Genomic DNA, 27,641 nt, shown 5'->3' on the forward strand with positions numbered 1-27,641 from the left:
CAGACGTGATTTGGACCCACTCTTCGAAGAAGAGAGCAAGGCGACCCCCCAGTCGAGGGACCACCTCGCGGGTCCGTCTGGCATCATTGGGTAGATTTAGCGGATGTAACAGCACCCTGCGCTTCCTTACCCTGGCGGCGCCCACGAAAGGGCCGGTTCCAGGAGTGCGAACGAGAAGAGGGAGTCAGAGGTGGCTGTTGCCTCTGAGGACGCGCTCTCCGCTGGTTACGATAACGGTTTCTGGAGTAATTATATGATCTTGACGAACGGGGTCGATCTTCAGGCAACTTGTGCACCGCGTTCTCATTAAGGGACTTGATGATCTGATCCAAGTCTTCGAAGAGGCATCAGCCGACCAACTGCGAAGCAAAAGGAGCCGACGCGCTGAGACCGCCGCCACCATGGTTCGGGCTAGGACCCTTAAAAGATCATATAAAGCATCCGCTCCATAGGCAACCACGGCTTCCAGTCTGTCCGCCTGGTGAGCCTCAGCGTCTGGTAAGGACTGGGACGTGAGAAGCTGCTGCACCCACCGAAGACCCGCTCGCTGTGCGAGGGAACTGCAGATAGCCGCCCGCATCCCTAAGGCCGAGACCTCAAAGATACGCTTGAGGTAAACCTCCAGCTTCCGATCCTGCATATCCTTCAACGCCGTCCCTCCAGTGACAGGAATAGTGGTATGCTTTGTGACCGCTGATACCGCAGAATCTACGGCGGGAACTTTGAGAATTTCCAAAAAATCAGCCAGCAGAGGATACAATTTTTTTCCATGGCTCTACCGACCCTAAGGTTGGCCTCCGGGGAATCCCATTCCCGAGTGATCAACTGCAAGATCTTGTGATGAGTGGGAAAAGACTTGGCTAGAGGCCGCAGTCCTGCTAGGAGGGGGTCCCCCTTCTTGAGAGCCAGGTCAGGCCCCACTGGTTCTGGAGGGGGATCAATATCCATTTCCTGGAGGATGTAGGGAATGAGGTCATGTAACTCCGCCGCTTAGAAGATGCGGAGGACCCTAGGGCCGTCGCCCTCCACCTGGGCCGCCAAGGTGGGGTCGTCCACGTCAGGGTCCTGGGATTGTCCTTCCCCCGACAAAGTCTGTATTATCGATGGTGTCCCGGTAGGGCCAAGAGATGTCCCTGTTCCCCCGCCTACTAAAGGGGGGCGAGCCTGAGGGAGGGTCCCACCCAGGAGGGGGGGGCAGGACATGGTATCTTGGGGGGGAGAGGGTCCCCAGGTCCCAAAGGTTGTGTCTCTGCTCTGAAGAAAAGCCCTGTGCATCAGGACTATGAATTCAGGGGAAAAGGCCTGGCATCCTGAGGGGTCACCCCCCGGGGGATCTCCCCTCTGCCTATCAGGATTAGACTCTGAGTAAGGGTCCAAAACGGGCCTAGAAGTGGAGAACGGATTATCCGTGTCCTCCTCAGAAAGCGCGGCATCAGAATCTTGCAACAAAATGTCCGCTGTTCCCGCGTTGAGAGGGAACGGGGCCTGGCGCTTCCTTCCCACGCGATCTGCAGCTCGAACGTCCTTGTTAGTAGCTGGCGCACATTCCCCCTCAGGGAAACAGCCTGAGCACAGACCCTCTTCAGAAAATAATCCGGCCCTGTCGGAGCCCTCACAAGGCGCCGTGGACTGCATCGCCGCAGGGAGAGAGAGAGAGAGGGGAGGGAGGCTCTACAGGTGGCTCGCGCCTAAAATGAGCGCCGACCTGGCAACAGACGCTTGCCGCGGTCCCCCACCGACCTAAAGAACTACTGACGGGGAATTAACCTCCTGACAGCAGGCGGCCCCGGGGAATGGTGCTTCGCGGGGCCGCAGGTCGGGACGTCGGTCGCTCCCCAAAAGGGAGGGGGGGGAAACCTGGGTCAGGAGGGAAAGGCCGGCACTACCGACTTTCACCTCAGAGAGCAGAACGGAGTCCAAAAATTGCAGTCTTCTGCTGAAAAAGAAGATGAAACAAAAATACACTTACCCCAACTGAGCCCTCAGTGAGGAAAATGAGAAAAGAAAGAAAGAAAACAGGCAACAGCCTGTCAGCAAGTCACCAGGCTAGAGAGCGATGAGCCAGCACCAGCGGAGAGCTCTCCCCCTGCTGTAAGAGGAGCCTTAGCAAAGTGACCTAAACTGTAAATTTAAAACTTCCTATTTTTTTTTTTTAAACTTGATCCCCCTGAGGAGGTAGCCCTAAGCTAACAAGCTGGGGACCACAAGTCCCCTGCTCACATCTGCTGGAGTCAGAACGTTACTGAGAACTGTTACAGGGGAGGCGTGGTTATATGGGTCCTCCCCTGGGAATTTTGTGTTCTGACTCCATCTGCTGGACATGGAACATAACCACCGTCTGGAATGATCCTGGTATGTACAGGGAATTACCTGATGTAGCACTGAACTATTTGTAAAAACACTTGATCTGCTATTTGTTTCTGTTTCATGACTTTTCGTTTAATAAAAATGATTTAAACAAATTCTGTCCTGCATCCTGTGTTTATTGCATGCTACAATGAACCTGGCCTTTGCACACTCATTCCCAGATTTCTTTTTTACTGGTTATTGTTAGCAGTAATACCGCACTACATATAATAAAGATATTATGTATCATCCAGTGCTGTGTATTCTACAGCGATTCTAAAATTCCTCCAGGATATATTCGCCATGGATGAAATGTGCTTGCCTTCCATCCTCCCCAAAAATATATTTTTTTGGGAGGGGACAGGAGGGGATTACAGTGGCAGGCATTACATAGTGAGTGCATTTCTTCCCTAGTGAGTGCACACCACCTCACCCCATACCAGGGCAGCCCTCTCTCCCTCTTCCACTATTCCACAACCCCTCCCCCTCTTGACCCATTGATATGCAGGCTTCTCTTTTTCTAGCCTCTCATCAGAGCCCTCTCAATTTCTTCCTCTTCTCTTTTTCTCCCACTGCCCTCCCAGGCTCAGATTCCTTTTCTACACTTCACTGCCATGCCCTAATTGCGGCCAGAAACGCTTCCACTGTTCTTGTGCCTCATTATTGACAGATTTGCCGTGTCCTACTCCCCACCTGAGTCGCCAGCCAAGAAAACACATTTGCCCAAAACAAGTGCATTTTCAAAAACCTAGCTACAAAAATATACTACTACGTCACACACAGTGTTATATTGATATAATACCTGGTATAGAACTCTGTACATTGTCTGTGCTACATAAATACAGTGATTGCATTCTAGGTCTGATTATTTGAGCGAGTTGGTCTCTCTGTGCCTTTTCGTGTTTTGCAGGTCCAGCCATTCCAGGAGACCTGGGCCAGATACTCACTGAGAAATCCAAAGTGCAGGTACGAGGATATCCAGGAATACCAGGGCTAAAGCGCCAGCTAGTCTCCAGGTGATTAAAAAGTCGTCCATCTGTGCAAACAGCCTGAGAACAAACAGCAAAAGTGAGGGAGTTACTAACAACCTCAAGCAAGAGAGAAACAGGGCTTCTAATCCCAGGATAGGGAGCTCCAATACGTTGGGGCTGCTACTGGGTTGGTTTTTGGGATATCCACAAAGGAAAGGATAGATATAACACACTAACATTCAAATGTAGAACGTGACAGATTTAGTTTTTTGTTATCCCCCTGTACTGTTGATTCCTCCACCTTCCCTCCTCCTTAGCAAGAGCATTGGCCCCAGAAAGGGAGCCCATGGTAGCATTTCAGCAGCCCAGCCCTCATTGGACAGCCTCTGCCATGCAGTCAAAGCTGAAGACAAATGCCAAGATCCTCTCTGGTCCTGCACAGAATTCTAGTGACTGCTTCCACTACCCCTCTCCACCCTCTTCAGGAAGTATGTGAAATTGTATCAACTGAGAGGGCAGGTGCCAGGATGGTGTAGTCCATTCCCTATTGTTTATTACATGCCTTCCTGCCAAGGCATGGTACAGAAGAATAAACATGTTTTGTGCAAAATACAATATATACTCACTTTACAATAAAGCATGACAAGAGATCATAATAGTATATGATTTAATTATGTATTTTTAAACTAATAGCAAATAAGCGCAAGTTTGCTTACCGTAAACAATGTTTTCCGTAGATAGCAGATGAATTAGCCATGCTGTCTGGGATGGCTTCCTGTCCTGTAGGTGGCGGAGCTCTCAAAGTAAAGTTCTAAGTCTTGCTGTAGTGTGTGCCTGCTTGGCACCTCTCCCTCCCCCTCAGTCCGTGATAAAGCTAGGTAGATAGTAGCAAGACTGTCCAGAGAGGTGGAAGGGTCAGCATGGCTAATTCATCTTCTATCCGTTTACGGTAAGCAAACTTGCTCTTTTCACGTAGATAAGAAGGATGAATTAGCCATGCTTTCTGGGAGTCCCCAGCTAGCAACTTGAGCTGTGTTGTCTTTTTAATGCTCTATTACTTGTACACTCAAGTTGCAAAGGTATAGTGCGGACAGTCCTTGTTGATATGAAATCTTTAGGAGGCGCCCGCTGTTAAAATCTGTTTATCTATGGATGCATCTGTTGAAGCAAGTTTGTCCAAACAGTAATGGGTAGTAAAGGTATGAAGTGATAACACAAGTCACAGCTTTGCAAATGTCTAATAGGGGTACATCACGTAGGTGGGTAATAGAGGCCGCTACTGCTCTCACCTGGTGAGCTTTAGGCGAAGATGCTAGCAGTTCTGAACGTCTTTGGTAGCAAAATTGAAGGCAATTTGTGATCCAGGCTGCCAAAGTTTTTTTGATACTGGTAAGCCTGGTACATTCGGGTTAAAGGAGAGGAAGAGTTGAGAAGGTCTCGAAGTAGAGGCAGTGCATTGTTTATAGTATGCCAGCGCTCATTTGCAATCTAAGGTGTGCAGTCTGCGTTGAGCCTCATCAGTATGAGGACGAGGATGAAAGGTTGGTAGAGTTATGGATTGATTTAGATGGAAAGACTAGACAACTTTTGGCAGGAAATTTGGATGTGGACATAGTACCGCTTTATCGTGGTAGAAAACTAGGTATGGAGAGTAGTGGACTAGAGCTTGAAGTTCGCTGACTCGTCTAGCCGAAGTGAGTGCTACCAGAAAAAGTACCTTCCATGCCAGGTATCTGGGGTGACAGGTCTCAAGTGGTTCAAACGGTGGTAGCATGAGCTGTTCCAGAACAAGGTTCAAATCCCATGGCACAGGGGGTGTCCGTATCGGTGGGCGTAGACATAATACTCCTTTCATGAATCTCAAGATGAGAGGATGGGTAGATATGGGCGCATCGTTATATAACGAATGAAAAGCTGCTATAGCTCAGAGGTGGACTCTGAGGGAAGCTGTAGCTAGACCTCTTTGGTAACATTTATGAAGATAAGATAGCAGTTTTTCTGCTGGACATGTGAACGGGTCTATGTCCGTGTTGGAGCACCAAGAGGCATAGCTTAACCACTTCTTTTTGTAGTTTAGTTTGGATGAAGGTTTTCTAGAGGAAAGCAGAATATTTTCTAGTTGAGGTGAGAGGTTCAGGTTTCGAAATAGTAGCTTTTCAATCTCCACGCTGTGAGGTTCAGATATGAGTAGAGTGGATGTAGAAGTGTTCCCCCTTCTTGTATGAGGAGGCGAGGGTTGATTCCTAGAGGAACTGGAGTTTCCACTGATAGACGAATGAGGTATGTGTACCTCAGTTGTCTGGGCCATGCTGGAGCTATTAAAATGAGATTTGCCTTGTCTCTGATGCATTTCTGCACTGTGTGAGAAATCAGTGGTATTGGAGGAAAAGCGTAAAGGAGGTCTTGTGACCAGTCCATGAGGAATGCATCTTGCGTGAGTCTTTTGTGGCTGGAATATATGGAGCAGAAGTTCGTTACCTTGCGATTGCATTCCGTAGCGAATAGGTCGACCTGTGGCCATCCCCAGGTGTGAAAGATCCTTAGTGCTACCTTGTGTTGAAGTTACCATTCGTGGGGATGGAAGATTCTGCTGAGTTTGTCTGCTTTGGTGGTGTTTATTCCCGGTAGGTATGATGCCTGAAGGGTAATGGAGTTGTTAGCTGCCCATTCCAAGATGGATACTGCCCTCCCTGCAGAGTGTCCAGGAACCAGACCCTCCTTCCTTGTTTATATAGAACATTGCTACTTGGTTGTCCGTGTGGATCATTACTGTTTTCCCTTGTAGTTGTAGTTGGAAGAGATTTCGGATTGCTCGTAGTTCTAAAAGGTTTATTTGTTGTGTACTTTCCCCAGGGCAACCAGAGGCCTTGAGTTTGAAGGTGGGTTAGGTGAGCTCCCCATCCTTTCGGTGAGGCATCTGTGGTGAGTATGATATGATGAACCGGGGGTCGTAGGGGAGCTCCCATGGTGAGGGCTGTTGATTTCAGCCACCAATCCAAATCCCGCTTCATGCTGTTTGTAATGGAAACCGGAGTCGAAAGGTGGTCGGAGAATTGTTTCCAATGGGTCTTTAAGCCCCACTGAAGACATCTCATGTGCAGTCATGTGTGGGGAACCACATATTTATTTATTTATTTAACATTTTTATATACCGGGCTTCATGCAGAATTTGCATATCAGCTCGGTTTACATTGTAACTGAAAGAGACATGCATGAAGAATGCAAGTTACATAGAACAGGGACTTAAAAACTTGGTACAGAATACATGGGTAAAATAACTTATAACATAATTGAAGAATGAGAAACTGAAAAATTATCTTTGATTGTGAAGTGTTATGTTTCAGGCTTGGTTCATATATAGACACCACCATATATCCCAGAATCGTTAATATCTGACGGGCTGGAGTCTTGGTCGAGTGTCTCAGAGTTTGAGCTAGAGTTTGCAGAGCCAGAGCCCTTGGTTGGGGAAGGAAAGCCTTGTCCCTTAACGTATCTATAGTGGCCCCTATGAATTGCAACACTTGAGTGGTATGCAGATTTGATTTTTTGTAATTGATTAGAAGCCCCAATGAATCCAAACATTGAATGGATGTTAGGAGTTTGTTCTGTAGAATGGAGGGGCTGGGTGCGACTAGAAGCCAGTCGTCCAAGTATGGAAACATTTGGATACATGGCGACGTAAGTGGTTCACCGCTACTGCCTGGCATTTCATGAAAACTTTGGGAGGCGATAAGGGGCCAAATGGAAGAACCTTGTATTGGAAATGACGATTCATTGCCGTGAAGCGAAGGTACCTCCAGGAGGCTTTGTGCATCGGTATGTGGGAATATGCGTCTGAGATTGATGGAACACATCCAGTCTTTGGGTTGTATAAAGGGTGGAATGGATTTGAGAGAAGTCATCTTTAATTTCTCTGATATCAGATGCTTGTTGAGTGCCCTGAGATCTAGGATAGGTCGGAATCCTTCTGATTTCTTTGGAATGAGGAAGTATGGGGAATAGAAACCTGTGTGGTGATGAGATACAGGTAGTTCTTGTATGCAGTGTTGCTGCAGGAGATTGTTGATCTCGAGGAGCAAATGATGGGAATGCATGTTTTGTTTCTTTTTTCCTACTAAGTGTGGTGTAACCGGAAGGGTTTGGAAGTTTAATGCATAACCATCTTTTATGATTTTTAAGACCCAGCTGTCGGTGGAGATGTTGTTCCATGCAGATAAGAATTGAGTCAATCTGCCCCCGACTGAGAGAGGTAGTGGTGGTGTAGGATTTTCTAAAAACTTAGAGAGGTTTTAGGTTGGGTTTGTTCCTGAGGAGTCCTGGTCTGCCGAGGAGTCCTCGGACGTTGACAAGAGGTTTGGGTTTGTGAAGTTTGAGGGCATGGCGTAGAATAGTATGAAGGCTGGGAAGGTGGATAAGGCCTAAAAGGGCGGCATTGGTATTGCGGTCTTCTGTAGCCCGAGTAGTAACCTCTGTAATAAGAGAAAGGTGCTGGCGTGGTGAGTGTCTGGACCGCTAATTTTTGCTCTTTTAATTGAGCCACAGTATCTTTAAAGTGATCTCCAAATAAATTATCTGGCAGACATGGAAGATTTGCCAATTTTTCTTGTACATCCTCTTATAGCACTGGCTCTAAGTCATGCTATTCTTCTGGTGGCTATAGCATTCGCTGCAGACTTTGCTGAGGTTTCAAATCCTTCATATACTGAGCGTATTAGGTGATGCAATCCCTCTTTCATGTGATGGAATTCCTCCGGCAGTTGTTGGTCAGGAGAGCCCTCCTGCAACTTTGGTTTTAAAGCTTGCAAGCATTCAAAAAAAATATTGAGTTATTGCAAATTGGTGTTGTTGTATTCTGGCATTGAGCATGCCAGACTGATATGCCCATTTTCCAAAGTTGTCCAAGTGTTTATTATCTTGACCTGGCGGTGTATTTGAATGCAGCCTTGATTTGCATGCTTTTTGCATCGCGGATTCCACTACCACTGATTTATACGGTAATTGTACATGAGCATAATAGGAGGACTTACGCATCCTGTACTTCAACTCTGATTTCCTAGAAGTGGAAGGCCCCGTAAGAGGTGTTTCCCAGGCTCTCTTCATGAGGGTGTCAAGTACATCATGGGAAGGTAATACCACACGTTCCCCGCTGGAGTTTCAAAAACTTTGAGTAGACCTAGAACGTCTGCTCTAGGATCAGGTAGTTTTTGTGTTTCTATATTGAGGGCTTGGCCCACTTTCTCGATAAATTTTGGATAAGTTAAGTCCTCGGGAGGTGAGACCGGCTCTGACTGGTCCTCTGGAGGGTCAGAGGGATAACCCAGAGAAAAATCGGGAGAAGATGTTACTGGTGAAACATCTTGTGGTGGAGGTGAAGGTGATGTTGGCACTGGCTCCGGAGTGGGGCTTCCTGAAGGTGACAGGGGTTCCTCTGTTGGAGGCAGCTCCTCAGGTTGGTCCGGATTAGCCATTGAAGCTAAACATTGAGCCAGTATCATGGATATTTGAGACATTGCTTGAGATGTTAGTGCTTGTTGAAACTGTCTAGCTGGTGGTGCCTCCCTCGAGGCAGGTAGAGGGTATTTAGCAGGTCTGTCAGTTTCTACAGATGACTTGTGAGGTTTTTTAATCAATGGTTCTTCTTGCTCCGATGGAAGCAATGGCGAGGAGGGGCCAGGAGAAGATGATACAGGGTCCTCATCAATCAGAACTGGGGATGGTTCGCTCCGCTTTTTATGTCCTGAGACATGTTTTTTAGGAGGTTTTAGACTCTTATGCTTTGATGGAGTAGAGTCTGAATGCTTTTTATGGTGAGCCAGTTCTATAGTGAGTCAGTGCTTCGTGGCAGTATGGTCCTGCTTCGAGCCAGAAGCATGGCTTGATTTAGATGCGCCGGGTGCATTGATGCGTCGGGTGTGTCAAAGTGCCGGTGTCTATTGACGCAAGTGCATGTTTCGACGCAGTGGCTGTGTTGCCCGCTCCAGGTATCTGCGAGTATGGTCATTTTTTGATCGATGTAATCGACACCGAATGGCCCACAGACACCGCTCATGGCTGCACAGACTGTCGGCGCACAAAGCAACCCTGAGAATGATTTTGTCGACTCTTCCAAGGGGGCATAAGATCCTGTCGCAGCTCTTCTTAAATCCTCAATTTTAGCTGCTCTCTGCCTTTGTGCTCTGGGTGACATCCGTCCACAGTCAGCACAAGAAGATTGTTCATGCTGGGGCCCCAGACATATGTAACAAGATACATGTCTGTTCGTGACAGACATGATCTTTCCACAGTTACAAAACTTAAAGCTTGGACGAGGCATTTTTTTGAAAAATTCGACGAATTACTGTGAAAGTAGTTAAGCCTAACTTCTCTATGGGGTTTTAGCCCTATGAAACATCTTTTTTGAAAAACAAACTTTTCTCTCAGAAAAAAGCTCGAGGAGACCGTGAGCTCCACTTGCTGTCAAGCTCGTGGAAAAAAACCAGACTGAGGAGACTCTGCAGAGGGGAGGGGGAGGTGCCAAGCAAGCATACATTACAGCAAGACTTAGAACTTTACTTTGAGAGCTCCGCCACCTACAGGATGGGAGGACGTCCCACACAACATGACTAATTAGTAAGTTTCTAGTTTCAGTCTTATTACTCTTAGTGAACCACAGCATAAATATACAGTAAGAACAAATGCATAAAACAGAAATAATATAAAAAAAATCAAAACAATCAATCAATCCATATAATACAATAACTACATAAATCACTGCAAAATATGGTAAAATACAAGAAAAACTAGTACCAGGAAAGAGTAAACATCCCAGATATATAAAATCAAGTGAAGGCTTGAGCAAATAGAAAGGTTTTCTAAAATCAGAATATCCAGATGTTTTCTGAGCCTCTAATGGTAAAACAATTCCAAAAAAATAGGGCTGCACAGGAATAAGTACGTTTCCTTATAGATTGCAATCTGACAAGTTTTAGGGATGGTTCTCTAAGCAGGGCAGTTGGATCAGCACAGCTGTCAACCAGTAATGCATTTCATCAAGCACTTCCACAAGGTAACACACTAATTCCCAAAGGCCTTGCCAAAGAGCTGGTCTTTAATAAACACTTACGGGCAGATACTGGTTGTGCGATTGGCCGTGCGTACTGTTTAACACGGGATTGGCTGCTTGTTTGAGGGGCGTCTATTACCCCATATCCTATGTCCATGCTCACACACACTCACTCTCGCTCTCTTCTCCCCACTCCAGAATGCACAACTGGCAGCAGCCTCCATCTTCTGCACACAGAGCTGATTGGTCAACTCCTCCTCCCTCCCAAAGCTGATCCTGTACCTTCTTTTTCCCATCTGTGCAGGCCCTGTGAGACAAATTCCTCTTCTGTGCCCATAGACCAAGGAGTCACAATCATTGCAGTCCTACTGCTACTGTGCCACCCCCCTAAAACTGTGGTGCTCTAGGTGGTTGCCTATTGTTTCTTCTGGCCCTGCACTCTTATACTCGGCCCCATCCTTTCCCACTTACTCCTCATTCTCACTCCCTTTCCTCCCCTCTCATTCACTCATCCCCTTCTCTTCCATCCCCACTCACTCCCACCCATCCATCCTATCCCAGTGACTCACCCCATCCCTTCCACTCTCTCACTCACTGACCCCCTCCAATTCCATTCCCTCTCCACACACAAATTCTCATTCTCTCACGCCTTCCCTTTTCCTTCACACCCCACCCACCCAACAGGGTCTTCAAGCCCACAGGCGTATCACCATCCCAAACTGCCACAAGATTCTCTTCCTGTCCATCAGTAGCACCACTATGACAGCAGCTGGGTTAATCTTTTTGCCTGCAGGCAGGGATGGCTTGTTTATGCTGTGTTGCCAACTCCTACTTGAAGAAAGTTATTAGATCCACTGTGAAAAGTCTCCAGATTGGGTAAAAAGTAGCTAAACCAAAATTGCACTGTGGCATCTGCATAGCTGGCAAGTCTAAAGTTATTAGGGAAAGAAGGGTGGCTCACACTTACACACTCTTGCTCTCTCACAAACTGATGCACATATACTCACCTTCTCTAGTCACTCTGACACATATATACACACATATGCTTCTACTGCTGCTCATGTGCTCACTTAGCAAGTATCCCCTCCCTTGAACTGGCTAACCAAAGGTATTACAGCTGTATCATGTAAAGTGCCTGCGCTTGCTGCCAGCCTTCAGCAGACACCTCCCCTCCCTCTTCAGGCACTCACAGTTTTCATGCTTACTCCATTGCCCTTCTCAGAGATCAGCCCCCCCCCAGCTCACACATGGGCCGATACAGTAAGACGTGCGGGAGAGCCGGCGAGCGCCCAGGTCTCTCTCCTGGGCACGCAATTCAGTAAATAAAGGTATGCAAATTAGGGCCTGCGGTAAAAGGAGGCGCTAGGGACACTAGCGTGTCCCTAGCGCCTCTTTTTTGACAGAAGCAGCGGCTGTCAGTGGGTTTGACAGCCGACGTTCAATTTTACCGGCATTGGTTCTCGAACGAGCTGACAGCCACAGGTTTGGAAAATGGACGCTGGCAAAATTGAGCATCCGTCTTCCAACCCGTGCGCAGATTTTAAATTTTTTTTTTTATTTTTGGGGCCTCCGACTTAATATCGCTATGATATTAAGTCTGAGGGTGTACAGAAAAGCAGTTTTTTCTGCTTTTCTGTACACTTTGCCTGTGCTGGCCCAAATTAACTTCTGCCTTTTGGCAGATTTTAATTTCTGAAAGTAAAATGTGTGGCTTCGCTGCACATTTTACTTTTTGTATCGTGCGGGAATAACTAATAGGCCCATCAACATGCATTTGCATGTTGCGGGCGCTATTAGTTTCGGGGGGGTTGGCCGCACGTTTGACGCACTATTACCCCTTACTGTATAAGGGGTAAAAATAGTGCGTCAAACGCGCGGCCAAACCGGGGCTAAAGGTGTGCTCGGCCAAGCGCACCATACTGAATCGGCCTGTTAGAGGCTTGACTAGCAGGGCAAGGAACTTCCCCTTACTCCCAAGCAGCATAGCAGTAAAAAGATTACTGATGATAAAACATAGCCCTTGCTTTGTCTTCTGTTCTTTTACTGCTGTCAGCCTGTCATAAGGTGATAATAAAGTTGCAGCTGAAAAAACCAAAAGACCTGAGGAATGGTCACAGACAGGCAATGGCACTACACCCTGCTGGTCACACCAGACTTCAAACACCTTCCACACCTTCCATAGATGTCGAGGGCCGCCTGGACTGAAGCAGGGTGGAAATCACCTTTCATCCATAACCGCATCCTCTCAAACACCAGGCTGCGAGAGAAAAGTGATCCTCCCGATCCGAAAAAATGGGCCCTTGTTGCAGGAGGTTCGGCAGATGAGCTAGGCGCAGCGGGCCATCTGTCACCAACCGTATCAAGTCTGCAAACCACAGCCGCTGCAGCCACTCCGGTGCCACCAGAATTACTGAACTGGGATGGTCCTCTATGCACCGGAGAATGCGCCCGATCAGGGGCCATGGAGGAAGGGCATACAGGAGGATTCCAGTTTGCCACTTGCAGGCTAGAGCATCTACTCCTACCGCCCCGATTTCTTTTTTTCGGCTGAAGAACCAGTCCGTCTTGGCGTTGACACGGGTCGCCATAAGGTCCAGTTGGGGAACTCTCCATCGGGCACAAATATGATTCCAACCCTCCCAGGATAGTTCCCACTCCCCGGGATTCAGCTGTTGACGACTGAGGAAGTCCACCTGCACGTTGTCCATGTCTGCCACGTGAGAGGCTGCGATGCCTTTCAAATGAAGCTTGGCCCAAGCGAAGAGGAGGTGTGCTTCCTGTGCCACAGACTGATTCCTAGTTCCTCCCTAGCGATTGAGAGATGCCACTGTGGTGGCATTGTCCGAGAAGACTCGAACCATTCTCCCCTGCACCAGGGGCTGGAATGCCAACAACACTTTGCAGACTGCCCTTGTCTCTAGGTGATTGATAGACCATGACCATTCAGGTAAGGACTAGGTTCCTTGCGCCACATGATCGAGGCACACTGCTCCCCAGCATTGAAAACTCGTATCCATTGTCACGATCACCCAATCCGGGACTTCAAGGGGCATCCACTTCTGTAAATTGTCTTCTGACAGCCACCATTGCAGGCTGAACCTGATTCGCTGTGACAAAGGCAGGGGCAACTGGTATTACTCAGACACTGGGTCCCACTGCGACAGTAGATCTCTCCTCAACGATCTCAAGTGAGCGAAGGCCCAAGGCACCAATTCCAACATCGAAGCCATGAACCCCAGAACTTGAGGTAATCCCACACTCTAGGGATTGGAAGCTGTAACAAGAGATGCACGTGTTGCTGCAATTTGTAATTCCTCTCATTCGTGAGAAACACCCTGCCCTGGAGGGTGCCGAAACAAGCTCCCAAATATTCCGGACACGACCATCACCTTGGTAAAGGTGCGCGGGGCTGTCACCAGTCCGAACGGCAGTGCCCAGAACTGAAAATGCTGACCCAGGATATTGAATTGTAGGAATCTCTGGTGAGCGCTGCGAATCGGGATGTGTAGATAAGCCTTGGTGAGATCCAAGGAGGCGAGGAACTCTCCCTTTCAAACTGCTGCGATGACTGTTCGAATGTTTCCATTCGAAAACTGGGCACCTTCAAGCAGCGATTCACCTTCTGTAGGTCCAGGATGGGTCAGAAAGTGTCCTCCTTTTTGGGAACCACGAAATAAATGGAGTACCGTCCCCTCCCACGTTTCTCGGATGGCACAGGGATGATCGCCTTCAGGGCCAGCAATCTTTGTAGCGTGTCTTTTACCGCGGCTCACTTTTTGCGGGAAACGCATCACGATTCCACAAAGGCTGGCATGAGAGGCCAAGAAAATACTAAGGTGTAACCTTCTTTTACCATCTCCAACACCCAGTGATCGGAGGTGCAGGCCTGATTTCATTGGGCAGGCTTCCCAGTTCCGGTTCCCTGTCCAAAATCACCTCTGGCAGGACGACTGGAGCCACAAAAAGACTGTGTTCGGGAAGAGGTCTGTCTGGAACCACAGGGTGGAATACTCCTCCCCGACCTGCTTTTTCGGAAATCCCAAAAAAAGGATCGCGGACCGAATGATTTCCTGGAGGGCTTTCTATCTTCCGGCAGTTTATTGCCCTTGGAATCCCCCAGAGATTTCATCAGCTGATCCAAATCCTCTCCAAACAGCAACTTCCATTGAAAAGGCAGACTGCACAGTTGCAAGTGGAGGAAGCATCCGCTGCCCAATTGCGGAGCCGTAGGAGCCGCCGAGCCGCCACAGAGGAGACCATAGTCTGGGCCACCGAATGCACCAAGTCATATAAGGCATCCGCCACATATGCTACTGCTGCCTCCAGACTAGCCGCCTGAGAAGCTGACAAAGTCCCAGAAGACGATGGGTCCTGCAGTTTTTGAATCCAACATAAACACGCTCTTTGCATCATGCTGGCACACACCACCGCCCGAAGTTCTAAGGAGGAGACCTCGAACACCTGCTTCAGATGCAGCTCCAGCTTGCGGTTCTGTACATCTCTGAGAGCAGCCACTCCCGCCACTAGAATGGTCGTCTTCTTGGTCACCGCTGATACAGCCGCATCCACCTTAGGTACCTGAGGCGTTCTAAATGTTCCTCCATTATCAGATAGAGTTTTTGCATCGCCAGGCCAACCTTAAGCCCCGCCTCCGGGCATTCCCACTCCTGGCTGATGAGCTTTTGAATCTTCTTTGGGATGGGAAAAGCACTAGATGGACCCTGGAGACCGTCCAGATCTGGGTTCACTCTCTCACTGTCAGAATCTTCCAGTGAGGGTCTCACCCCCAATTCCTCAAGCACCTGGGGAATAAGGGGGCGCAATTTCTCCCTCTTAAACAGCCAGACTATGCGGGGGTCATCCCCCTCCACACTAGGTTCTACCGGATCCTGATCGCTGTCGCCTGTATCTACGTCTGGAGAGACCTCACCCTGATCTGCAGCAGTGTCCCTCTGGTGCAGAGTGGAGTATTTCCCCTGCTGGTCGACTGCACCCGCTAGATCCTCCTGAGCCAAAGTTGCCCAGGATGGACGACTGTCAGTTCGCAAATGGGGATGCTTGGGAACTCCCATGCTCTCATCCTGGGCTCTGTGCTTCACAAGCTTCCAAGCCAGAAATGCTTCATGCATGAGCAACACAAATTCCGGTGAAAATCAACCCGGTCCAGTCTCGTCACTGCTAGAATCAGTGTATGTGTCTCTCGATTTCTCCAGTCTTGGAGCTGCGCAGTGGGGGACAGCGGGGGGGGGGGGGGGGGGGGAGGTGTGTCATCCTGGGAAACCTTTTCCACAGGGTGCGCAGTGGGGGTTGGGCTCCTTCTGTTAGACCCAGCTGTCAAGCCTGACCTGCGTGCAGACTTTTTAGGTTTGGTCCTTTTGTCTGAGGCCCCTTCCCCACCCAGTGCACAAGTGGCCCCTTGCCACTTGCCACTTGTGCACTGGGTGGGGACCATACCCCACAAGCCTTACAAGGTTCCACCAGAGGAGTTTCTGCCATGTTCCTCCTGCAAAAAGGGGCATACAACTCCCCCCCCCCCCCCCCCCCGGAAGAAAACAGGTGCTGCCACCCAGCCCTGGTGACTCCCACCAAAAATGCTGCAAAAATCGGCCCCAGGAACGCTGGGGATCTGCGTGGGAGGTCAAAAAAGAAAAACCAAAATGGCCACCGTGGTAGAAATAGCTCTGGAGCTGGCGATAAAAATGAGGCAGGGAGTCTAAAAACGTTCTCAGAGGTTCTTACCAGGGCTGAAACTCTCTCCCCTCCTCTTCAGGAGTCTGTCTGGCTCTGCACCACCGGGCAGATTGATTTAGCCTGGGTGTCGCGGTGAACAGGGAACTTGGAGCTGGGTTTTTTTTTTGTTGTTTTTTTTTTTTACACAAAAAGTTTAACTTCTAGTAACAGAAAAAAATAAAGCCTAATCTAAGAATAACCGAAAAAAATCCCCAAAGGGGCTACTTCCCTGAACCGCAGACACTGAGATGGAGCTTTTGGGTCGCTGAGGGAGCCAGTCCCCTGGCTATCAGGGGACCCGGAACCACAAGGGTTAGCACCGCTCAGCTCTACCTGAGGGATGGCCCAGACACTGAACCTAGCACCTCAGGGAGCAAGAAAAATCCGTTTCACACAGAGCTGCAGGTATACATGACTATCATCTACTGGAGTCAGAGAAATAGCAAATGTTGCTTACCTGTTACAGGTGTTCTCACAGGACAGCAGGATGTTAGTCCTCACATATGGGTGACATCATCAGGATGGAGCCCAATCATGGAAAACTTCTGTCAAAGTTTCCAGTACTTTGACTGTCCCCGACTGGGCATGCCCAGCATGGCACTAACCCTGCAGCCAGCAGGGGTCCCCCTTCAGTCTGATTTGATAGTTACAGGCAGTGCCGAAAAAATAAAACAAGAAAATGTTACGAACCCAACACCGCGGGGCGGCGGGCGGGTTTTGTGAGGACTACCATCCTGCTGCCCTGTGAGAACACCTGTTACAGGTAAGCAACATTTGCTTTCTCACAGGACAAGCAGGATGGCAGTCCTCACATATGGGTGAGTACAGAGCTGAGGATGTCCGAACATGCACCAAATGTACCCAACGGCGTGTAACAGGCACAACAACTGGGGTGGAATTTGGTAGAGGGCATCCTGAACCCCACCGGGCAGGCGGAAGGGTGTTGGTACGTCACATTGGAAATAGGTTACGCAGGACAGATTGGCCGAAGATGGAATCTTGTCTTCCGGCTTTGTCCAAGCAATAGTGGGCTGCGAAAGTGTGGAGAGAACTCCAGGTGGCAGCCCTGCAAATGTCAGGAAGTGGCACCGATCGTAGGCGTGCTACTGAAGTCGCCATGACCCTCACAGAGTGTGCTTTAACACGGTCTTGAAAAGGAATGCCTGCTTGCTGATAGCAAAAAGATATGCAGTCCGCCAACCAGGAGAGGAGAGTCTGCTTACCCACAGGTTGCCCTAATTTGTTGGGATGGAAAGAGACGAATAACTGAGTGCTCTTCCTGTGGGCAACTGTACGGTCTAGGTAGAAAGCTAGAGCCCGTTTACAGTCAAGGGTAGACAGAGCCTGTTCCCCTGGGTTGGAGTGGGGCCTGGGAAAGAAGATAGGTAGTATGATGGATTGATTAATGTGAAACTCCGAAACTACCTTAGGCAAAAACTTAGGGTGAGTGCGGAGTACTGCCCGATCCTGCAGGAGTTTAGTGTAAGGCGGATAGTTAACTAGGGCCTGTAACTCACTAACCCTGCGAGCTGAAGTGATAGCCAAAAGGAAAATCACTTTCCATGTGAGATATTTTAGGTCACAGGAGTGAAGAGGTTCGAATGGTGGTTTCATGAGCCGCTCGAGAACCAGATTAAGGTCCCAAGAAGGGGCCGGAGGACGTAAAGGTGGCTTGATATGGAGCAAGCCTTTCAGAAAACATGTTACGAGGGGTTGTACCGATATAGGGACATCCCCGACACCTTTATGGAAGGCGGCTACCGCACTGACATGCATTCTGATGGAAAAGGTCTTTAGACCTGATTCCGATAAATGCCAGAGATAGTCCAAAAACCTTGGGATTGGACAGGAAAAAGGATCAAGGGATTGCGAAGAACACCATGATGTATACCTTTTCCATTTATAGGAATAAGACTTTCTTGTAGAAGGCTTCTGTTAAGCAATCAGGACACGAGAAAGTGAATCTGAAAGGTTAAGTGGTTGAAGGATTAACCTGTCAACATCCATGCTGTCAGGGACAAGGCCTGAAGATTGGGATGGAGTAGACATCCGTCATTCTGAGTGATCAGATGCGGGTCCGTTCCCAAGGGAATGTGCCTGCGGATGGAGAGATCCTGGAGTATGGGAAACCACACTTGGCGTGGCCAGTGAGGTGCTATCAGGATCATGGTTCCCTTGTCCTGACGGAGCTTCACGAGAGACTTCAAGAGAAGAGGAAGTGGAGGGAATGCATAAAGCAGACAGGTTGCCCACGAGAGGGAGAATGCATCTCTGGGCTGAGAGTGTTTGCTGCGAATGAGGGAGCAGTAGTTGTCCACTTTGTGGTTTTGAGTGGACGCAAAGAGGTCTATTTGGGGATAACCCCATTGCTGGAAGAGAGAGGTCGCTACCGAGGGGTTGAGAGACCACTCGTGCGGTCGGAATACATGACTCAGTTTGTCTGCCAAGACATTGTGCACTCCCGGGCAAATAGGTGGCCCTGAGGTACATCGAGTGGGAGAGCGCTTCCGCCCAAATCTGCGCAGCTTCCTGACACAGAAGGAAGGAGCCTGTGCCTCCCCTGCTTGTTGATGTACCACATGGCCACCTGGTTGTCCGTCTGAATCAGGATGACGTGATTTGACAGGCATTCCTGAAAAGCTCTGAGAGCATATTGCATTGCTCGAAGCTCCAGGAAATTTATCTGGTGTTTGGCTTCCTCTGGAGACCAAGATCCTTGTGTCTGTAGATCGTTCACATGGACTCCCCACTAGAGGTTGGAAGCGTCGGTGGTGAGAATGAGTTGAGGATCTGGTAGTTGAAAGGGCAGTCCCTGGAGGAGATTGTTCTGATCTTTCCACCAGGCGAGAGACAGACTGAGTGCATCGGTGATGTGGACAATGGTCGACAGAGGCTGAGTAGCTTGAATCCATTGTGACCTCGAGTCCAATGCATGAGCCTCATGGCCAGGCGGGCCATTGGTGTGACATGGACTGAGGACGCCATGTGTCCGAGAAGGACAAGGAATTGCCGAGCTGTTGCTGTATACTGAGACTGCAACTGGTGAGCGAGAGACACGAGAGTTAGCGCTCATTGAGGTAGAAAGGCTTTTGCCTGCAAGGTGTCCAAGTCTGTCCCAATGAACGACAAGGTTTGAGATGGGACTAAATAGGATTTCTTGTAATTGACGAGAAATTCTAGAGAAATTAGAGTGTGTAGGGTCAAATCCAGGGATGATCGAGCGGCTTGCTGGGTTGGGGCCCTGATTAACCAGTCGTCTAGATAGGGGTAGACGTGAACACCTTCTTTCCTGAGAAAAACTACGACAACTACGAGACATTTGGTAAAGACTCGTGGTGCCGATGCTAGGCCGAATGGAAGCACTCGGTATTGATAGTGCTTTGGGCCTACTAAAAACCTGAGGTACTTGCGATGAACTGGAGATATCGCAATGTGGGTGTATGCGTCTTGGAGGTCCAGAGAGCAGAGCCAGTCTCCTCTTTGTAGAAGAATTGAAGGTACTTGTTGAGGGCACGTAGGTCCAGAATTGGACGAAGCCCCCCGGATTTTTTGGGGGATCAAAAAGTACCAGGAATAGAACCCTAGGCCTTGTTGCGAAAATGGGATGGGTTCTATTGCTCTTAACTGGAGAAGAAGGGAAACTTCCTGCTCCAGGAGGAGAGAGTGATTGGTTAATCTCCACGCTTGTAGAGGTGGTGAGTCCGGTGGAAGAGCAAGAAAGTTTAGGTGGTAACCCTGAGCAATGATTACTAGCACCCATTGGTCGGTTGTGATTGATTGCCACATGCTGTGAAAATGGCACAATCGACCTCCCACTGGTATGCTTGGCAGAGGAATCAGGCTGCTGCTCTCCAAGGGAAAGTCAAAAACCTGAAGCAGGCCCCGGCTGGGGAGCTGCTTGTGGCTTTTGCTTCCGAGGCTGGCGAGGCTGAGGTTTTTGATAAGGCCTCGTAATTTGGGACCTTGGTGGTGGAGGATAGTATTTCCTTGGGCGGAAGAATGACTTCTTAGAGTCCTTCCTGAAGGGCTGTCTAGAAGGGAAGTCAGAAGGTATCGATGAGAGCTGTTTGAGGGTCTCATGATGGTCCTTTAATTCAGCCACTATTTGCTGAATCTTTTCACCGAACAGATTATCTCCTATACAGGGCAGGTCAGAGAGCCTGTCTTGTACTTCTGGGCGAAGGTCAGAAGACTTGAGCCAGGCCCAGCGTCTTGCCGAAATGGCAGTTGCAGACACTCTAGTGGAGATATCGAAGAAATCGTAAGCTGTTCTTATCTCATGCTTTCCTGCCTCAAACCCCTTGACAAGAATTTGAAGATGTTCTTGGAATTGGTCAGGCAGGGTTTCAGAGAAGTCCTGTATTTGCTTGAAAATGACCCTGTTGTATTGGGTCATGTACAGCTGGTAAGAAGCAATTCTGGAGATGAGCATGGCCCCTTGGAACACTCATCAACCAATATTGTCTAGGAACTTGTGTTCCTTAACAGGAGGGGTAGAGGAGTGAGGCTTCGTCCTTTTCGCTTTCTTTTGAGCCGATTCTACCACAACTGAGTGGTGGTCGAGCTGAGATTTTTGAAAGCCGGGGGCTGACTGTACTAGATAGGTAGTGTCAGCCTGTGTACTGGGGCAATGGATCCAGGGTTTTCCCAGTTCTTTTTGAGGAGGTCAAGAAGAACTTGATGAATGGGAATAGAAGTAATCACTTTAGGGGCATCCAGGAACTGGAGAAGCTCCATCATCTGCTGCCTATCATCCTGCTCAGTCTGAAGCTGAAAAGGGACCAATTCCACATTTCCTTCACAAAATTAATGAAAGAAAGGTCCTCTGGAGGAGAACGCTTTCTACTTTCAGTAGGAGAGGGAGGTGCAGGTAAGTCATTGGTGTCTGTGGAAGTATCATCACCCCAGGTGTCATAAGGATCAGCAGGCTGACCTGTAGGACGAGAAGGGGGTTGGATACCCGAAGGGCCCGGCTGAGGCTCCGAGAAAATCGAAGGAATCACCGGGGGCACCGTGGACGCCCTGGGGGGTATCGGTGCCGGCACCGATGTGCGTATCGCCCCCGATGAATGAATCTGTGGCGAGGGACGACATGGCATCGATGGCTGAGGCAATACCCCCGAAGGAGGAATGCAGAACGGTGTTTCTCCTCCCGATGAAGCTGTCAACTGGGAGCGCACCGGAGCCATCGGAGACCCGGGAATCACCGGTGGAAGGGCGGTCATGAGCGCCTCCATCCGGGATAGCAGCAGTGCCAGCGCCGCTGGAATCTGGTCGGTGACCGGTTCCACACTCTGTGTCTGAGGAACCTGGAGTCGTTGCATCGCCTTGTCGATGGCCTCCTGGACCAGCAGGCTTGACGAGGATTTAACCGTTGGGCCTTGGCCAGATATTCAAGATTTTTATGATCCGTATAAACTGTCACAGTATATCGAGCGCCTTCTAGGAGATGATGCCTTTCCTCAAAGGCCAACTTAATCGCCAGAAGCTCCCGATCTCCTATAGTATAGTTCCTCTCTGCTGGAGAAAATTTTTTGGAGAAAAATGCACAAGTTACTAAGCCCCCCTCTTCAGTAGTCTGTAGTAAAACCGCCCCCACCCCCAGGGTAGAGGCATCTACTTCCAGGATAAAAGGTTTAGAGGAGTCGGGACGTTTGAGGCATATGTCCTTGGTGAATTCTTTCTTTAACTGACAGAAGGCCTTGACGGCCTCCTCTGGCCAATTCTGAATAGATGCTCCCCTCTTAGTTAGGGCAGTAAGGGGGGCTACAAGAGAAGAGAAATTTGGAATAAATTGTCTGTAGTAGTTCAAAAAACCCAGAAATCTTTGTAAGGCTTTTAAGCCTATGGGTTGTGGCCAATTCAATATTGCCTTAAGTTTGCTTGGGTCCATGGATAATCCCTTGTCGGAAATAATATATCCCAAAAACGGTAACTGCTCCTTATGGAAGACACACTTTTCTAATTTGGCAAACAGCCTATTCTCCCTGAGACGCTGTAGTACCTGTCGCACATGTAACTGATGTTGTTGCAGGTCTTTGGAAAAAATAAGTATATCATTTAGGTAGACAATAACATGAGAATAGAGGATATCACGAAAGATGTCATTGATCATGGCTTGGAATACGGCCGGAGCATTACACAGTTCAAACGGCATTACCCTGTATTCATAATGTCCATCATGTGTGTTAAATGCCGTTTTCCACTCATCTCCGGCTCGTATGCGAATCAAATTGTAAGCTCCTCTTAGGTCCAACTTGGTGAAAATTCGAGCTCCCCTAATCCGGTCGAAGAGTTCTGAAATGAGCGGAATAGGGTATCTATTTTTCCTGGTAATGTTGTTTAGACCACAGTAGTCAATACAGGGTCTTAAAGACCCGTCCTTTTGCTTGACAAAAAAAAACCCCGCTCCGGCATCATCTGGAAAGGGAAGGTTACTACTTTGAATCTATATGGAATGGTTGAATGCCCAGAATGAATATCTTCAATTTTAATTCGAGTATGACTGTCAGCAAGTTACGTTTCTAGATATGGTAGCTATAAAACAAGGTAGGAGACTATCTACAACAATATATAAAAAAAAAAAAAAAAAAGACAAATACTCTCCTGCATTACCAGAGTTATCACCCTATGAATCTACATAACATACCCAAAAGGACAATTTTTATGGTTAAGACGGATTTGTAGTACTACACAGGAATATATGAGGAAGGCTGAACAGATGGAGAAAATGTTTTTAGATCGAGGGTATCCCCGCAAGATTGTTCGTCCAGCTTACAAAAAGGGGTCTTTTTGCCAATCGGGAGTTATTATTAACTAAACAGACCCAATGTGAAATGTACATTACCCTTTTCAAACTTTTCTGATCAAATATAGAATATATCATTAGAGATCACTGGCATATTTTACAAATATATGAAGGATTTGAATCATTTCCGATTTTTGCAAAAACTCTGAGAACGAATTTACGTGATAAACTTATGATGACAATGCCATGGAAGAGAATGGTTGATGAAGATACTCCAGGACAGTTTGCATGTGGTCATTGTACAGTTTGCCAGAATGCATTACAAATTAAAGGCCAGATTTTTAAACCTACGTGCGCGGGGTACATTTGTGTGCGCTACCTGGTGCGCACAAGTGTATGTCTGATTTTATAACATGCGCGCCCATTGCTCCTACCATGTGACAGGGGCCAACCAATGGCACCGGTAGCCCCTGTGACATAGTAAGGGCAAAGGCTATCGGCACCATTTTGATTACTGGCAGCTGACGGCCTGAGTGCAGGAGATCACTCCCGCACCCCCACTGGACCACCAGGGACTTTTGGCAAGTCTTGCAGGGGGGGGGGGTCAGGAGGGTGGGGGGTTGTAGTTAATTAACTTTAAAGGGTTGGGATGGGGTTTTTTTGTCCCAACAAAGAGAACGATAAACGTTTTCTGATCCGGGGAGTAGACTGAAATGGCCCTCCCCAGACCCAAAAATGAAATGGGGACCAAAAAATTTTTTATGCCCTCCCCTAATTTGCTCCATAAGACACACAGACGCCCAGAAACAGAGCCGGTTTAGCACACCATTATTTTATTTTTTTTTTTTTTTATTTTCCTGTTCTGAATCCTAGGTGCGTCTTATGGTCAGGTGCGTCTTATGGAGTGAAAAATATGGTATATAATCACATATACATACACACACACACATATGTGCAAAAACACAGACAGGAGCAAAAGAAAAAAAATGAAAAAAAATAAGCGTAGGTTACAGTAAAGGAATCTTTCAATATGGACCTAAAGACCAAACCCAACTAAGTAAGTGAGAAAGACCAAAGCTGATTCCAGCAATATAGAGCTAGGAGAGGAAAGGAAGTAAGATAACTCTCACTGCAATGGGCTGGCTGTCTTTCAGAAATAGCCTTGATGCATCTTCCCCCTTACCTTGACGAGATGAGGCCGCACCAAGGAGATGATGGAGGTGTAACGCTCTACTATAGGTGGGAAGCCCACCTCTAGCTGTGCCTTGGCATGACCCGACCGCTTTGCAATCACCACAGATTTTTTGCACCATGGAACAAAATCTTTGTACTCATCAACGTTGGATACCACATCGTACATCTCCTGCATGGAATATCTAGGAGAAAAACATTTCTCAGAATGTAAAATATGAATTCTGCAACAGTACTAGTTCTGCCCTCTCACTCAATGACCCACCCCCACTCCCACCCATGGGCAGCAATATGCAACCATACATGCTTATAGTAGCTGCCATTGTAAAGAATCTTCAGACAGGAAGTGAGGTCAAATATGGCCAATACATGGACCCATCTGACATGAGGCTTACCCTATTATCCTCCTCTCTGAATATTCCTTCCTTTTATTGGTCAGAGGCCCTGTGAAGCTGAAGAAGGTGCGGCTGTGCTGAACATTGGAGTCACAATCCACACTGCAGAAGATTTGAGGAGTCCTGGTCATTAGTATTCCACAGGAAGACAGGTACCTATATAAAAGAAGGGCATGCCTCAGGATCAACAGGCAGTCAGAAGGCAATTTACACTGGCTACACAGCTCAGTGCATAAATACCTCCCCTCTTAATCCCAACCAATATATCACAGGTCACAGTAGACCTGAGGCAGCTGCTGGACATCATCCAAAGTGAAAGATTGGAGAAGGGATGTGGTTCCTTGTCATAAAAGTGGAACTAAGGAGGAGTCTTAGTACAGTTAGTCTAACCTCAGTGGTGAGTAAATTAATGGAATTGCTGCTGCCAAAACTGAAGATTCTACAGATTACAGGACCTGAGGTAGCATGTTGTATCAAATTTGCAGATGATACAAAATTATTCAGAGTAGTTAAATTGCAAGAGGACCTTGCAAAATTGGAAGACAGGGCATCCAAATGGCAGATGAAATTTAATGTGGCCAAGTTCAAGGTGATGCACAAGGGAAAAATAACCCATGATGTAGTTATACGATGTTAGGTTCCATATTAGGAGCTACAACCCAGGTAAAATACCTAGTTGTCATAGTGGATAATACATTGAAATTGTCGGCTCTGTGTGTTGCGGCAATCAAAAAAAGCAAACAAACAAACAATGTTAGGAATTATTAGGAAGGGAATAGTGAATAAAACGGAAAAATGTCTTAATGCCTCTGTATTGCTCCATGATGAGACTGCAGCTTAAGTACTGTGTACAATTCTGGTCACCACATCTCAAAAAAGATAAGAGAGTTGCACTGAAGAAAGTACAAAGAAGGGCGACCAAAATGATAAAGGGGATGGAATGACTTCCATATGAGGAAAGACTAAAAATGTTAGGGCTGTTCAGCTTGGAGAATAGACAGCCAAGTGGGGATATGATAGAGGTCTATAAAATCATGAGAGGTTTAAAACAGGTAGGTGTGAATTGGTTATTTTCTCTTTCAGATAATGAAGTTAGCAAGTAGCACATTTAAAACTAATCAGAGAAAATTATTTTTCACTCAACACACAATTAAGCTCTGGAATTTGTTGCCAGAGGAGGTGGTTAGGGCAGTTAGTGTAGCTGGGTTTATAAAAGGTTTGGATAAGTTCTTGGAGGAGAAGTCCATTAACTCAGGGGTCCCCAACCACCGGTCCGCGGACCGGGACCGGGCCGTGGGAGTTTTTTGCCGGTCCGCGGCACTGCGAAGCACCGGCAGGTGTGTTGCGCGCTCCCGGTCTCTCCCGCTGCCGTTGCCGCCGGGCTGTCAGCACGTTCAAGCCCAGTGGGAACGGCAGCGGTGCTAGAGGAAGCTGTGGCACCCATGACTGGCTTTTTCTTCTTCCCGCGCCTGCCCCCCCCCCCCCCCATGACCCGGAACAGGAAGTGATACGCGGTGCGCGGGAAGGAGAAAGAGCCGCGTGATAAAGTAGCAGCGGTGGCTGCAGCATCGGTCCCTGAGCAATTGAAGCAGCCAGTAATCAAGAAAGGAGTCAGCAGCATGAGCCTCCCGCGGCCGATGGGATTCTTCTTTCTTGGCCTGCGGGGGCTGCTGCAGCTCCCATTTGTGCTCCGGGGGGGAGAGGAAGTGAGTGAGAGAAGGAGAAGCAGCTAGCCAGCCTGTGTGTGATTGACTGGTCAGAGAGCTGATGTGTGTGTGTATGTGAGAGACAATGAAAGTGACTGCTCAGGGAGATGACTGATGTGTATGTGAGAGTGTGAGACATTAGTCAGGGAGGTGACTAATGTGTGTGTGTGACAGAGAAAAAGCATGGAAGTGGGAAGTCTGGGTATGTGGGAAAGCATGGGCGTAAGAAGCCTGGTGTTGTGGGGATGAAAGAAAGCATGGGAGTGAGAAACCTGGATGAGTGTGCATGCATGAGAGAGAGAAACTGCTTGGTAAGGTGACGGTGTGTGTGAGAGAAAAAGACTGGTGTGTGTGAATGTGAGAGAATGTGATTCAGGGAATGAGAAGCCTGTGCACGTGGAGAGTGAGCATGGAAATGAGAGACTAGTGTGTGTGTGTGTGTAACAGAGAGAAAGTGATTATGGGAATGAGAAGCCTGTGCATGTGAAGAGAGTGAGCATGGGAGTGAGAAACCTGGGTGTGTGTGAGACACAGCATGGGAGGGAGAAGCCTGTATATCTGAAAGAGAACATGGGAGTGGGAAGCCTGTGTGTGTGTGTATGCATGAGCGAGATCAGGTGACTGGTGTGTGTGTGAGAGAAATAAAGTGATTATGGGAATGAGAAGCCTGTGCATGTGAAGAGTGAGCATGGGAGTGAGAAGCCTGTGCATGTGTGTGAGACACATCATGGGAGGGAGAAGCCTGTATATCTGAAAGAGAACATGGGAGTGAGAGACTGGTGAGTGTGTGTGTGTGTGAGAGAGACAGAGAAAGTGATTATGAGAGTGAGAAGCCCATATATGTAAGTAGAACACGGGAGTGGGAAGCCTGTGTGTGTGTGTATGGCATGAGAGAAACTGTTCAGGAAGGTGACTGGTGTGTGTGTGCGCCAAAGACTGTTTGGGAGATGATTGGTGTGTGAGAGACAGAAACTGGTCATGGGGGCATGACTGGTATGGGGTGTGTGTGAGAGACATGGGCACTAAGGAAGAGGACCATAAGTATAGAGCTTAGCTTCTACTGCTGCTTCTGGTGTGTGCCACGGCCTGCAGGGACGGGGAGTAGGAAAGCTGCTGGAGGGGGTAAGTAAAGGTGGCTTTTTAAGTTTATTTTTCTTGACTGCCATTTTAATTGTGTGATGTCTGCTTTTTTGAAATATTTTATTGGTGTTTGGAGAATGTTTAATAGTTTTTATGAGTTTTTAATTGTTGGATGTTATTCTGTTCATAGTTGTTTTGAAACATTTATTCTGCTTATTAGTATAGTTTTACAATTATTTCTGTGTGGGGATCTATAGCTGCTTGCTAGTTCTGTTTTCCTAATAAGAGGTGTATTGGTTTTTAGGGCCTGATTTAATATTTGTAGTGTTGCCTTTTCATAGATAGGGTTGCTCCTGTTTGAGTGTATTCCATAATACAGGTGTAACTGTGTGCGGATTAGTTTATGTGCATTACTACAGATCCTGGGAGTAT

The 27,641-nt window shown here is 48.0% G+C and overlaps 1 protein-coding gene across 1 annotated transcript in view; it reads right to left on the reverse strand.

The window, feature by feature from the left end:
* Positions 1-27,641, reverse strand: part of COQ10A (coenzyme Q10A) — a 104,539-nt gene that overhangs the window by 26,501 nt on the left and 50,397 nt on the right. Inside the window, exons 2-4 of the mRNA XM_029594707.1 lie at positions 24,424-24,579; positions 24,021-24,213; positions 3,294-3,395 (exon numbers count right to left, since the gene is read on the reverse strand). Of these exons, the coding sequence (XP_029450567.1) occupies positions 3,294-3,395; positions 24,021-24,213; positions 24,424-24,579 (451 nt within the window). The remainder of the gene's footprint in view (positions 1-3,293; positions 3,396-24,020; positions 24,214-24,423; positions 24,580-27,641) is intronic.

This window comes from Rhinatrema bivittatum, chromosome 3 (assembly GCF_901001135.1).
Source record: "Rhinatrema bivittatum chromosome 3, aRhiBiv1.1, whole genome shotgun sequence".
Taxonomy (NCBI): Eukaryota; Metazoa; Chordata; class Amphibia; order Gymnophiona; family Rhinatrematidae; genus Rhinatrema; species Rhinatrema bivittatum.